This window comes from Diaporthe batatas (assembly GCF_019321695.1).
Source record: "Diaporthe batatas strain CRI 302-4 chromosome Unknown Contig00002, whole genome shotgun sequence".
Classification (NCBI taxonomy): Eukaryota; Fungi; Ascomycota; class Sordariomycetes; order Diaporthales; family Diaporthaceae; genus Diaporthe; species Diaporthe batatas.
In genome coordinates, this window is record NW_025408549.1 from 1115580 (window position 1) to 1129218 (window position 13639).

The 13639-nt window shown below is 56.2% G+C and overlaps 4 protein-coding genes across 4 annotated transcripts; 2 read left to right on the top strand and 2 right to left on the bottom strand.

Annotated features, from left to right (window-relative positions):
• Window positions 1-520: 520 nt before the first annotated feature.
• KVR01_001344 (uncharacterized protein) lies at window positions 521-5129 on the bottom strand. The gene is made up of 2 exons (XM_044785850.1): window positions 4944-5129; window positions 521-4791 (listed from the first exon to the last, which is right to left on the bottom strand). The coding sequence occupies exon 2, from the start codon at window positions 4734-4736 to the stop codon at window positions 1443-1445; it is 3294 nt and encodes a 1097-aa protein (XP_044649299.1). The 5' UTR covers window positions 4737-4791; window positions 4944-5129; the 3' UTR covers window positions 521-1442.
• A 175-nt stretch (window positions 5130-5304) lies between these two features.
• KVR01_001519 (snoRNA-binding rRNA-processing protein IMP4) lies at window positions 5305-8001 on the top strand. The gene is made up of 4 exons (XM_044786796.1): window positions 5305-5357; window positions 5424-5640; window positions 5705-6057; window positions 6228-8001. The coding sequence occupies exons 1-4, from the start codon at window positions 5352-5354 to the stop codon at window positions 6537-6539; spliced, it is 888 nt and encodes a 295-aa protein (XP_044649474.1). The 5' UTR covers window positions 5305-5351; the 3' UTR covers window positions 6540-8001.
• Window positions 8002-8921: 920 nt separating this feature from the next.
• KVR01_001641 (uncharacterized protein) lies at window positions 8922-10035 on the top strand (the record flags this gene model as incomplete). The annotated part of the gene is made up of 3 exons (XM_044793825.1): window positions 8922-9011; window positions 9078-9587; window positions 9673-10035. 3 exons carry the CDS (start codon window positions 8922-8924, stop codon window positions 10033-10035), a joined length of 963 nt encoding a protein of 320 aa, XP_044649596.1.
• Window positions 10036-11093: 1058 nt separating this feature from the next.
• Window positions 11094-13200, bottom strand: KVR01_001752 (uncharacterized protein; the record flags this gene model as incomplete). The annotated part of the gene is made up of 4 exons (XM_044785668.1): window positions 11094-11326; window positions 11383-11856; window positions 11915-12884; window positions 13009-13200. The coding sequence occupies 4 exons, from the start codon at window positions 13198-13200 to the stop codon at window positions 11094-11096; spliced, it is 1869 nt and encodes a 622-aa protein (XP_044649707.1).
• Between the last annotated feature and the right edge of the window lie 439 nt (window positions 13201-13639).

Sequence of the window (13639 nt, forward strand, 5' to 3'; positions counted from 1 at the left end):
AGCCAGGGTCCATTTCAAGATTTGGGACGCCCATGGACGGGCCATCTTAGCCCTGGCAGTGCCGCCCGCGGAATGTGACGCTTCATCCTGCTTGGACCAGTCTCGCCACCCATGTTTCAAGAGCACCTGCATCTCGGGTGCTGCTTCGTTCCCGGACATGCAGTTCTAAGCGCGTTTGCCGGGGGCTCGGCCTACCACCTACCAGCCCACTCCGTACTACAGCTCTTGGCTCCGTGTCTGGGCTCCCTAGACCAACACGCTGTGGGTCCCTGGGTGCCGTGCTCTCCGTCTTGTCCTTGCATTGCCCACTTGAATGAATGAGCACTAACAAGTAGGTATGCATAAATCTCCTCGCCTGTCTTCTCGCCTTGTGTGATGAGAAGCTACCATGAGTATGGTGTGTCTAACAGCCAGCCAAAAGAGAGGGGGGACGCCACTTTCAAAGCAAACAGTGTAAATCAGACACATCCATAGAGTCCGTGTAGACGAAGACCGCAGGAGCTTAGGTAGAGCATACAATCGGATTATGTTGCTTTCTTGTTTGCCTGAGTATTAGTGAGTCTAACAGACACATTTTCAATCACCAAGCCTGCCCAGCTCACTGCACCCCACAATCGAGGCCGTCAGGAAAGCCCCCTGATTGTGTCCAATTCTGCAAGTGAGCCTTGCGACTAGACTAACTTGGTTGTAATGGGCATAACAAATAAGTGACTAGCGAATGACTGGTTTAATGAGCGACTAAATAGAACAACTACGTGGGCCACCTCATTGCGTTACTCCTTCCCGCCCCCATTCCGCTTCTTATTCTTCTTCCAAATGAGCGTGATTCCATAACAAAAAATTGGCTCTAGAGCGGCCGTCGAAGAATGACAGCTGCGTTTGCCAGCATACCATAACCTTGCAATACGACCTGTATCCCACCAGACCGGGTAGGCTGATGACTTGCTGATATCGACCTGGCCACGACACTTGTGTGTAGCATGCGTCGACTCATTGATCGTGTTGGGCCCAGCACTAGGCTTTCCAAGGTACGGTCCCTTCGGTGAGCTTATATCTGATCCTTGGCCCCTTAGCATCCCAGTCCATCTCGATACCTTCCTCCTCGCTCGCACCGCGGACGGGCTTGCTAGGCTTGTCCGTGTCGAGGTGGGCTGCCCCGGGCTGATGCCCCGCCAGCAATCAAGGCCGAACATGTAGCAGCAGGCTGCGCAGAATAGGCAATGTCGTCGCCCGAGACGACCTAACTGCCTGTCAAACAAGTTGTCTGCAGACGATCTGACGCGAGGTTTGGTCTGATCTCACAGGGTGCTCCTTCGAATGTTCTGGGCGGCATGAAGCTGGTCGGATGCTTTGCCCTTCGACGCAGGCGAGTGCCGTTGCTGATGTTACCTGCTGGCAAGATCAACTGCAGTCAATGTGAATCTGCATTCCCTTGGCCCTGATCAAATCCCGTCGAATCCTGGACCGCCCAGTTGGCTGTGGAAGGCTGTGCTGATGCTCTTCTCATCATCGTCCCGGCGACCGAAGCCGTTGATCGGTCCCAGACGGCTACCACCCATACCCTCCACATACTGCCTTAGGCGGTCGCTCTGACTGTACGAAGTAGGGCGAGAGGCACCAATGGCATCGTGAAGACCGGCCCCTAAGCTAGCACCGCCCTGGCCGACACCCTTGCCACCGATGACGCTGGCGCTGGCATCGGTGTACTCGGAATTGGCAACACTCTCACCGGCCACGCTCTCAGTGGCGCGGCCTCGGCTCTTGCCGTTCGATCGACCGGGTGGAGCCACACCGGGGAGTCCTGGCCACTGGTCGGGACTGAAGCTGGAGAACATGTGAGGATAGGCGGAGTTGAGGCCAGCACCGCCAAGCGCAGAACCGTGGATGGAGGAGACGTCGTCAGGGATGAACGACATCATGGATGCAGAGTCAAAGTCTCGAGTCGAACCGTTCATGCCACCATACCGACCATTCGGGAAGCCTGCTGCTGGCTGGCCGACGGGGCCAAAGCGCTGGGGGCGGTAGGCCGTCTTCGGTCGGCCGAACTGTAACAGAGATGTCTGCAAGTTGGTGAGAGGTCCCTCCACAAGGCATTTGCGGTCCTTGAAGTGCACCAGGAGATGATGCCAGAGCTCATGCTTGGACAACACTTTGGGGTTTCCGATAATGACCAGGCCGTACTTCGCACGGGTCAAAGCCACATTCAGCCGTCGCGGATCGGAAAGGAAACCAATGCCTTGTGTGTCGTTGGAACGAACACAAGACAGAACGATAAAGTCTTTCTCACGGCCCTGGAAAGCATCAACCGATGCAACCTCGACCTCCTTGTAACTCTCCTTCTTGAAGGTCCCTGTGTTCTGCAGTGTGCTCACAACATAACTCCTCTGGCCCTCGTACGGAGTGATCACACCGATATCGACTGGCTTCACACCCGCCTTAAGAAATCGAGTCACCACCTTCTCAACATTTGAAGCTTCGGTCCGATTGAGGTATGAGGTACCTGACGCAGAAATCTCCTCGTTGCCCAAGTTGGACCAAAACATCATGGGGGTCTCGGCAACGGGCCACGGGAAGTCCACGTCCTTGCGGAGCCGCTCCTGGATAGTGACGCCATTCTGGAGAGACCCCTCGTAGAACATATTCGAGGGAAACTCGGAAAGACATGGGTGCATGCGGTACTGGACGTTGAGACGGATGGGAACGTGGTTGAGCTTCACGAGACGCTCAAAGAGGGACTGGTTAAGGCCGGCCTTGGCAGCTTTCTTGTTCATAATGACGGGACCAAGCTGCTTGTGGTCACCAACCAGCACGATTTGCTTGCAGCCTAGTACCAGAGGAATCATGCATTCCGGTTCAGCAGACTGGGTGGATTCGTCAATGAGAACGCTTCGGAATTGCATCTTCGCGAGCCGGGGGTCGCCAGCGCCGACACATGTGCAACACACGACATCGGCATGACTCAGAATCTCCTTTTCCGCGGCCTTGGTAAGCTGCTTGAACTTCTTCTCATCGTGACTGGCCAGTTCACCGTATTCGTTCTTGAGCGTCGTGAGCTTGCCCAGTTCCGATCCCATATCAGAGGCAAGGGACCGGACTTGCTCATGCAGGGCAAGGAACTTGACCGAGGACTCGACATCTTCACGAGACTTGGCAGTCAAGCGAACGACCTTCAGGCCGGTGCGGTGAATGCGCTCGCAGAGCTGATCAACCGCAACGTTGGATGGGGCGCAGACCAGGACCTGACCGCTGTTCATCTTCGCCAAGTGGTAGATGATCGTGGCCGAGGTGACTGTCTTTCCGGTGCCAGGAGGGCCTTGGATGAGGCTGAGCGGCTGTGAAAGAACAGCCTTGATAGCGTTAATCTGGCTGTTGTTCAAGTCGGGCAACTGGGGCGCAGTAAACTTCCTGGGTATCTGCGGTCTCGTTGGTGCGACTTGGACTTCATGACCAAGCAGCTTGTGGAATAGAAAGCCAGACACACTCTTCTCATCGAGCGCAAATGTCTTCATGGCGAGTTGCATGCGATCGTAAGAAGTGGCCTTCCACACGTATTCAGCAGAGAAATTGTGGGTGCAGTCAGTCGGGACAGACTTGTCACTGCCGGTCTTGCGGAGCTCTAAGATGACCTCGTCGTTCTGGTTGTTAGGGATCTTGATCACGTAGCCCACGCCCTCCCAAGGGGGCCGAAGCTCTCCCTTGTACTTGAGGCGCATCTCGTCTCCAACTGCCAGCTTGACGTCGCCCGACTCCATCTTGGGCAGAACAAAGCTGGCCATGTGTTTATTGTTCAATCCCATGGTCCAGCTCACAACCAGTCCGTCCTCGGACTGGGCCTCTTTAAGCTTCTTGTCGAAGTCGGACTCCATCTTGACGAGAGGCCCAAAGATGTTCTGGTAGTGGTAGGGGTCGTCGTACCTGAGGAGGACTGGGTGTGGGTCGTCGTCGGCATTTGCAGCCTTCTCCAAATCAGCAACAGTAGCATTGGTATCTTCCTTCCACATCTCCTCGAGTTTCGCAATCGTGGGAGGCGTAAGCTGACGAGCACGGAGCTGTTCGGCATCGGAGGGCGGATGGACGAGCCAGTCCAAGAAGGAACGGTTTTCGATGAGTGGCTGCCATCGAGACACGTCCCAGCTCATGTCCTTGGACGATGTACTGGCTGCGCATGGCTGCCGGCAGAGCAAGACAACGACGGTATCAGACTTGGCAGGGATGAAGCCGAGGAGGAAGACATTGCGAGTCCCGCAATTGTAACACTCCAAGATTGTGTCCTGCATAGGCGACTGAGGGTGTAATTGGACTTCCTTGTGTCGCGCGCGCACCAGGTGGTTCACGATGTGGGAGGTGTTGGCAGTTCCGCGACCACTGCAGAACCACTTGTTGCACGACAGACACTTGACCACTGAGGAAGGCGAGTGGATTCCGCAGTAGGCGCAAGCATGCGCAGGCAGCTCCTTCTCTTCCTCTGGCTCGTTAAGGCTCACGCCTTTCATAGCGCCAACCGGAACACTGGCAAGGCTCTCGTCATCGTCGTCGTCGCCGATAGTCTCGTTGTCGCCGTCTTCATCGTCGGTTCGTCGCCGACCGTTGCCGACACCCCTGCGCCCACCGGTCTTGCCGTAGATGAGGCTCTCATCGTGGTCGAGGTGGGAGAGCTCATCGGCGCCACCAGCGTTGATAGCTTGGGCGGAGTCGGAGATCAGGTGGTTGCCAACATGGTTGAAAGCAGCGTCCATGCTGGATCGGGCGCCACTTCAGTGTCGCAAAGATTGTTTGTCGCTGGAGAGTAAACTGAAACATGGGTCAGTTCCCAAGAGCGATGAGCCACAAAGTGGTATACTGGTGCGAAGAAGGAGTGGGCGGTCGAAGACAAGAAGCATTAAAGTGCGCCCAGGGAGGGCGGGCGACTGGCGGGACGAAACTAGAGGGGGCAGCGTACACACCTTTCCAGCAGCTAGTGAATTAAGATATTCACCGCAGATTGTATGACAAAGATGTAGATAGAAACGGATTGGACATCCTACCCTTCCCCCAAAATACTAGGCCTCCCCGGGTTGTCAGTCGTGAGTGGCGTGGTGATCGTCTCGCAAATGGCAGGCGGGTTGTTGAGTCGGGCTGAAGATGAAGTGCGTCTGAAATTCCTCGAGAGCCACCATCTCCCGGTGCATCTTTCCCATGCCTGCCGCCAGGGCAAAATGGCGGGGATACATGGGTGTGACCTGGGCGGTTGTGGTCCGTGCACCGGCCCCGATAAGATAAACATTTTTTGAAGTCGAGGACTGCCGCCGTCACTTGCCAATGGGCATTGCACATCTTGGTTGACACTGAGCATCTAGATCCACGGCGGCAGCATGATTGTGAGTCCATGTCAGGCTCAAGAATAATGATGTAAAAAACAGGTCACTGACAGCTCTCCCTGGTAGCGAAGACAAAATCGACAGCGGAGGGACTACCTCTACCGCAGAGCGCTCCTGCTGCGAGATGCCGAGATCAGCGAGAAACGGGCCAAACTTAGGGAGAGCCTTGCGACTGGCAAGCCTCTGGACCGCTCCATCGCCAACGATGAGCAATTGAGGAAGGACTTTCAGTATGATGAAGCACGCCCGGAACACAAGGATCAGTTGGACCTCGATGATGAGTGTACGCCCTGAACAACACGCCCTCTGAGATACATCCTCGTCGCCGGTGCTAACATGCGAGACAGATGCGGCGCTGTCCGGCATTGTTGATCCTCGAGTCCTGGTGACAACCTCTAGATCGCCCTCCAGTCGCCTGGCCGCCTTCTCCAAGGAGATACGGTTGTTGATGCCCACGTCGATTCGCCTAAATCGAGGCAACACTATTCTACCCGAGCTGGTTCGTTCTTGCAACAGCCGGGGCTTGTCAGATATAGTCCTGCTACACGAGCATCGAGGTACACCGACTGCCATGACAGTCTCCCACCTACCACACGGGCCGACCGTTTCATTCTCTCTACACAACGTTGTGCTCAGACATGATATTCCTAACAGTCTGCGTGGGACTGTCTCTGAAAGCTACCCCCAACTCATCTTCGAGGTAAGCCACTGAGCTCTATGCCATAACTTTTCCAGATCCTTCCACACGTCGCCGCTAGAATAATCTGTGAGGCTGTAAGCCACGGCAGCTGTTCCCGAGAAATCGAGCGCATCATTGCGGAGTAGGCTCTTTTTCTCCGTGCCGACGGTCGCTGATATGATCTATGACAGGGCTTCACCACGCCGATCGGCCAGCGGGTTGTCAAGGTTCTCAAGCACCTCTTCCCCCCTCTTCCAGCTGCCGAAAGCAAACCGAAGAGCGGCAGAGTCGTCACCTTCAAGAACGTGGATGATATAATCGAGGTCAGGCACCACGTCTTCGTCCGGACTTCCTATGACTCCTGCGAGCTCAGCGAGGTAGGACCTCGCATGAGTCTTCGACCTTTCGAAATCCGTGGTGGTTCTCTTGAGAACAAGGACGGCGATGTTGAATGGCACCTCAACTCTTACACCCGTACGAGCCGGAAGAAGAACTTCCTCTGAGCGAGCGTCAAGAGACAGCAGTAGCAAATCGAGCAGCATGCATGACGATCATACTGTTGGCGTTCAGAGCGGGATCAAAGTGGCCTGCGGTAGGACTCCGGAGGGAGCCGGGCCCCGACAGGCTCACTTGGAGTTGTTCAGTCGAAGCGAATGCCGGGCACATCCGGGGGGTTGCTTGCAAAGTCGACACAGGCAGCTCATGGCACCGAATCGTTCTAGGCACGACGACGAGCAGCCACCGAGTCGGCGAAGATTCGGACGTACTTGTCTCACAATGGGAGTTTAATCTGCGGATCCGGCGAATACGTGGCCGGTGTCACCCGCATCATCACGCGACGATAAATTAGACTGGCCGATGTAGATGGTACACTGATCGTCCATCACCTTGAAGCTCTTGCACTGGAAGCTGGTACTGCCTGGAGCCTGGTGGTTGAGGCTTGGCACAAGGGAAGATTGGGCACGGCCTTGGGAGAAGTCCTTGCGGTCGGCTTCTCTAATGGACTCGGACGCAGAGATACCCTACACTACGAATACAGGAATGGCGCGCGGCGTTGGGTATGTTTTGGTGTATTGTGATGCTTCTCTAGGGAACGTTCCGAGCGTCAGTCTCGGACGTGCTGGGATTAGTATCAAGGGAATCTGCTGTGAAGGATAAGGCGATACATCTCTTTTGCAAGAAGGACTCGATATGGTCCAGGAAATTACAAATTCGCCATTGCCATGCATCACCACTTGTCTCATGATGTCGCTGCCTATTTGACAGAGGACTCTCGGGCGGTTGCAATTTGTCTGCCTGGTAAACGATGTGTGGGGCTGTTGGCCGTTGCTGCGAGGAGGCCGAAACGGCATCAACATGTCAGCCGGATGGCCTCATCATGGGAGTGGCTGAAGAGTCTTTTGAGTGACTGGGGACATGTCCCGTCATTGTATGCAAGCTACAGTAACACATAAATCGGAAGGCTTGTCGGAAGAGGGGACACGCCAAAAGTTCACGGGCAGCGGCGAGGGCTGGCGGAGGTTGGTTGGTCGATGATAAGACGGGAGCAGTAAGCATTGGAGCATGGCTGGGTTCCGAGTAGGCTCGTAATGGTCCGAGCTTGGGCTGATCTGGGTGTCTGGATGTGATGCTGCCTCCATATTTTGACAGTCCGCATGGGTCGGCGAGGGGCGTTCCTTCTAGTCAATACGACGGTGAGTAGTCAATCGCTCACTGGGAGGCCCCACATGGCATGTCTCTGCCACGGTCCCACCATCAACCAGCCTTGGCTTTCTTAGTGAACAAGATCTGATGCCGGCGGTCTGAGGGACTGCCTCGGGAGCTTGGGTGGTGAGGACCTCGAGGCGGTGGAGATCCCCCCTCCTCGGCGTGCATCAACCCGGGGGAGGCTCCTAGATATGTGCACCACGTCGGGAGCACGGGATCGGGCAGCGGAGGAGGCGACGACCAAGCTGTCTGAGCCCCACGGGTGCCCTCCGTACCGGAGTCCGAATCCGACGGGACGGTACGCAGATATATATATACCTAGGAAGCATATATCTGAACTGGTCTAGTTCAGGATCTGGAATGGCTGGGCGGGCAATGCATGCCGATCCTGTCATTAGTCCTGGGCCGCAGTGAACTGTTTCTGCAGCAAGAGCACGCAAAGCCTCAACTGCTGACGCCGCCGTTGGACCACAAGGTTTGCCGCTGCAGGGCTAGCTACTTGGGCCGGCCGATGCGATACACACAGCAGAGCCATCCAAGGAGCTTCCAGGAGAGTGGATGATGCCCTGACAGAGTGAGTTGCCCGGCGATGCTCAGGATCTGTTGTTCTTGATAGCTACTGTGGTGTATATCAATATGCTAGTACTCCGTCCTCCGCATGTACCTAGGTACCTACCTACCTAGGTAGGTAGGTACCTAAGTACTCAGCATCAACGGGCTCTTTCTCAAATTTCCCTGGTAACTCGGTAGCCTCCACGCCCCCGATGCCACCCAGGGAGACCCCTGCTCAGCCCGCGCGAGCTTAAACGTCATGCTACCAGGGCTGTGTGTGCATGTTGGTGGGCTCAGCGACTGTCGCTCACCTGGGCTGCCTGGCCATCAGCAATCAGCAATCAGCAGGTCCAGCTCAGCTCCAACCGGCCTTTCCCTTGCATACAAGGGCCAGGATTCTTTCGTCCCCGTCGTCCCCATCGTCCCCAGGGCGGCCGCTCAGCCGCTGTGTGAACTTGCTTCCCATCCCCGCCGTCTGCCCTACGACTACACCTAGACTCGTGCAGAAACAGTCTCGCCTACTATTACATAGTATAACACACGCCTGCGACCCCGACCGCTTGCTGTTAACCCCCGCTCCATCACCAGCTCCACTCATCGGTCAATTGCATTGGTATTGTGCCATCATGTCCTACTCACAGTACTCTGGAAACCCGTATCAGTCGGGCCCCGCGCAGGAGTCGGCATACGGCTCCCCAGACCCCTACGCCAGCCCGGTATGCCAACTCCCCATCGCCCACAGCAATGACATGTGCCATTGATTGACTGACATCCCGGCCCAGGAACAACATGAGATGCAGAATATCAGCCCGGCCCAAAACCCCTACGGATCCGCCCCTTCCAACGCCCTGTCGCAACAGGACTTCCTGCAGCGCGTCTCACATGTTCGCAATGAGATCCGCTCCCTCACCGCCGACGTCCAGCGCATCGCCAGCCTTCACCATGACGCCCTGGTCGGCGCCGACGACACCGCCCAGCGCCGGCTTGACGACCTGGTCGCCTCTACTCAGCTCAAGAACACCAGCATCCGTGACCAGATCAGGTCTCTCAAGTCCGATGTCGAGCGCACCACCGACGGCAGCCATGGCATGAAGAAGAGACAGTTCGAGGCCCTGAACGGCGACTTCAAAAAGGAGCTCCAGAACTACATGCAGGAGGAGCAGCAGTACCGCGACAGGTACCGCGACCAGATCGCCCGCCAGTACAGGATCGTCAACCCCGACGCTTCCGAAGACGAGGTGCGCCAAGCCGCCGACGCGGACTGGGGCAACGAGGGCGTCTTCCAGACAGCAGTAAGTCTTAGCTTTCCCCCCAGGGCACCCCCCATCACACGAGGCATGTCCCGTCCGGTGCTGACGACGTGCCTTCACCGCACAGCTCAAACACAACCGCTCCGGCCAGGCCTCGCAGGTGCTCGGCAACGTGCGCGCGCGCCACAATGAGCTCCTGCAGATCGAGCAGTCTATCAACGAGCTCGCGACCATGTTCCAGGATCTCGACACCATCATCGTGCAGCAAGAGGCCGTCGTGCAGCACACAGAGGAACAGACCGAGCAGACCAACCAGCACCTGCAGGAGGGCAACAAGCAGGTCGACGTCGGCATCTCCCACGCCCGCCGCACCCGCAAGCTCAAGTGGTGGTGCGCCCTCGTCGTCCTTCTCATCTGCCTGGCTATCGGCCTCGGCGTTGGCCTCGGTGTCACCCTTACACAAAAGCCAAGCAATAACACGACCCAGTAAGAGACAAAGTATGCTGTGGTAGCCCCGTGCCTCTGGTGGGAGGTGAATGGTGTGCAATTGACGGCGCTGGACATCCTGACGACCCTGCGCGAGACGCTGAACCGGACACCTACCTGCACGCGTGGCAACCGGCACCGGGCCCGGGTTGAGTGGCTGAGTGGCCGGCTGGATGACCCAGTTAATACCAGACGCATACTGGCATTTATGTCTTCACTCGCTGACAGCGAACTTGGCGCCTTTCAAAAAGAAATCCCTAACAGTATACACACCCTGGGTGGTTGGGACGCACGGATCGGGCCCAGCCAAAGATGACCTGAGAAATGACGAACGGGACGGACGACTTCTCTATCTAATGTTTTTATACCCTCTCCTCCGGGATTTCAGGGTACCCTCTTACGAATTCATGTATATATGCATACGTCCGTCCAGCAAGGGTGGCAAGATGACCGATGATGAAAATTCGATGCGGTGACGAGAGGAGATGGGGCGAAAGGGCCGATATCTGCCCCTCCGAGTTCTCGTTAATATACCATTCTTCACCTGTATCACTGCGCGCGAGGGAAATCCGCCCTCGGCGCGAGCATAACTGGGACGTTTAGGGACGCTCAGCCCCGTCAGTCGCATGGTCACGGTACCCGCGTGGTGCTATATGTGTAGAGTAAGTGTGCTCATCGGTCGATACCTATGGTATGGAAGGGTTGAGGGAAGAATTACTACCACTGCACTGCTCCTCCTATATTCAGTACAAGCCAGAGCCTATATCGGCTGATGGTCCTGGGACCCAGGACGACGAAAAATGTCCATTCGGCTTGCTCTGACCTGTGGCGCCAATTTCAAGCCGCGGTCCATTTTACCCCAAACAAAACTCGCTCGTCCGCGGTGCCATCGTAGGTCACAAGAGCCTTGCACCTCGGCTGGCCCCCTTTCATCTCCCCGCCAAGAGCCAACGGGACAGCTTCGGACGACAGAGCCCACAACTACCGCACAACTCGGTGCCCCAATCCGAAGTCTTGATTGACCTCTTGATCGATAGGAAGTAGTACTCGTCCTACATTTCTCTATCGGAGGCCCGGTCCGGCGGCCTGCAATTTCGCGGCTAGGGCTGGGTACTTTTCCTGCACCTGGATCTGCGTCCTGGTGGCCTCCGCGTACGACAGCGCATTCACTAGCTCGCCCTCGGTGCGCGCAAGGTCCGCCGCCCGCTCGAAGTACTTGAGTGCTTCCGTCACCTTGCCCTGCTGCAGGAGGAGCTGGGCCATCGTGGCGACAGCGATATCGCATTCGGGGTCGACTAAGTGGCGTTAGCAGGTAGACATGGGGAGCGAGCGAGGGCAAAGTCAAGCTTACTGATCAGTGCCTTTTGGCACAGCTTCTCGGCCTCGGCGAAATCGGACTTCTCTTGGAATATGGCAAGGGCCTTGTTTATGAGGGGCAGCACGTTCATGCTCGTGGGCTTCTCTTGCTTCTCCATCTCGATCGCCGACTCAAACTTCTCGATGGCCTCCTGGTACTTGCCTTGGTCCAGGAGAAGTTCTCCGTAGTAGTTATAGACATCCGGCACCTTGTCAAAGTTCTTCATACATCGTCGGAAGGTAGCCATACTAGAAGCAATCGATCCCATCTTGTACTGTGTCACTCCAAGCTGGATGTGAGAGAAGATGAATTCCGGGTCCAGGTCGATGGATTTCTGATAGTCTTTTGCCGCCTCTGCGAACTCGCCCTTGATGAAGTGGAGCTGTGCCCGATGGTAGTAAATATCAGGATCATCGGCGTTTTGCTGCAAGGCCAACTCGAAGTCTGCCTCGGCCTTTTCAGGATCCCCTGTGTACGGGTGTTAGATAGAGAAGAAGTTATTTAGGAAAGGCCACAGTGATCTTACCAAGTTCAAGACTCATGCTAGCTCGCTTGATGTAGCTTTGTGTCATGGATGGATCCAGCTCGACACTCTTTGTCAGGTCAACCAGGGCCTGTTCGTGCTTGCCACGCAGGCATGTGAACGTTCCCCGCATGTTGTACGCAAAGGCTTCCAGCGAGCCAAGATCATTCAGTTCGATCGCCTTGTCGAAAGCGGCCGCAGCCTCCTCATAACCCTCGCCTGTCTTGGACTCCATGGCTCGTAGTCCCAGCTGCAGCTGTCCTCTTCCAGTGTCGGCGGGAATTTCGACCGAGTCTTCAAGGCCTTCAGGCCGGTCCTTGGATCGGAAGCTCTGCAGATAGTTGCTGACAAAAGTCGGGCTGGGCAGCTTGCTAGGCTTGTTTGCCATGATCTCCTTGGCTTTGGATTCAGCGAACTTCTTCAGGAGCCTCTCCACGGCCTCTGCGCTCGACGCGTTCTTGAAACCGTCGATGATGCAGCTGGCCGTGTAGTCGAGCAAGGATTCCGAGTACTTGCCGAGCTTGTCGTACGCGTTGGCCCGTCGGTTCATGGCCTTGACGTACTCGGGGTCCAGGGTGATGGCAGCAGTGGTGTCCTCGACGACCTTGTCCCAGTCGGCAAGAGCATTGTAGCAGGCTGCGCGGTTCGAGTAGTAGACGGCTTCAGGCTTGCACAGGATGGCCTTCGAGTAGAGATCGATGGCGTTGTTGAAATCCTTGGAGCCATACGCGTGATTGCCAACCTCCTTCAGCTTGACAGCCCAGTGTTTACGGTCGTCGAGTGACATGGCCTGGACGGTAGCCTCGGTTATCTCAGGGATCTCATCGCCACTGTCAACGGTAGCTGATTTCGAAACAGTTGGTGCATCTCTTGTGGCACCGGCATTCTTCTGGGCCTCTGCTTTCTTCTCAGCCTCCTTGCGCTTCCTCCTCTCCTTCTTGCTGAGTTTTGGCTGCGCATCTGTTTTTGGCTTCTGGATATAGATAATAAGAGCAATCAGTGACGTGGTTCGCACGAGGAAGCCGTCTCGGGCAGTGGCTGGAGCTGAACTCCAGCGCCGATGGAGCAACGAGTGCGAGCAAGGGTGGATGACGCACCGAGTTGTCTGATGTGTAATAGTATACGGTAGCGCCGGCGACGACGACCGTGACGCCAGCGATTGTGTAGACCACAGCCTTGTTCTCGGAAACCCAATTCGATATGCGGTCCCACACAGAGGATTCCGCAGGCAGAGGAACGGGGATGCCCGTGGAGGGAGGCGGGAATGATGGCTGATGCTGTTGAGACATGGTGTCGTTCGAGGATGTGGAGCGGAGTTGTGACGGCTGCCCTAGGACCACGATGCACAGTTGAGCCGAATCAAATCCGAAGACACGACGGTGCTGGCAATTGACAGTATACCGAGGCCAGAGCGATCACAACAAAACTGAGTACTCGAGGGCGAGAAGTGGTCGTGCGGCCAGATCCAACGCGGCCAGGGCTTCGTCTGTCTTGCAAAGTCGGCGGGACGGCTGGTCGTTGCTTAACGCGAAAAAAATCGGTCGCGGGCGCGCAATTGGACGTCTTCCTATTACGATTGACAAGCAGCACAGGCAAGGATGGAATTTAGCAGGTGGGAGTAAGCTCGGTACTCCCGTAATAGAGCACGGGCCACTAGAAACAGCGTCATCAGCCATGGAAATGGGGCCAGAAGCTGCCAGCAGGTGGGTACCTAATTCTGCCAGCCGA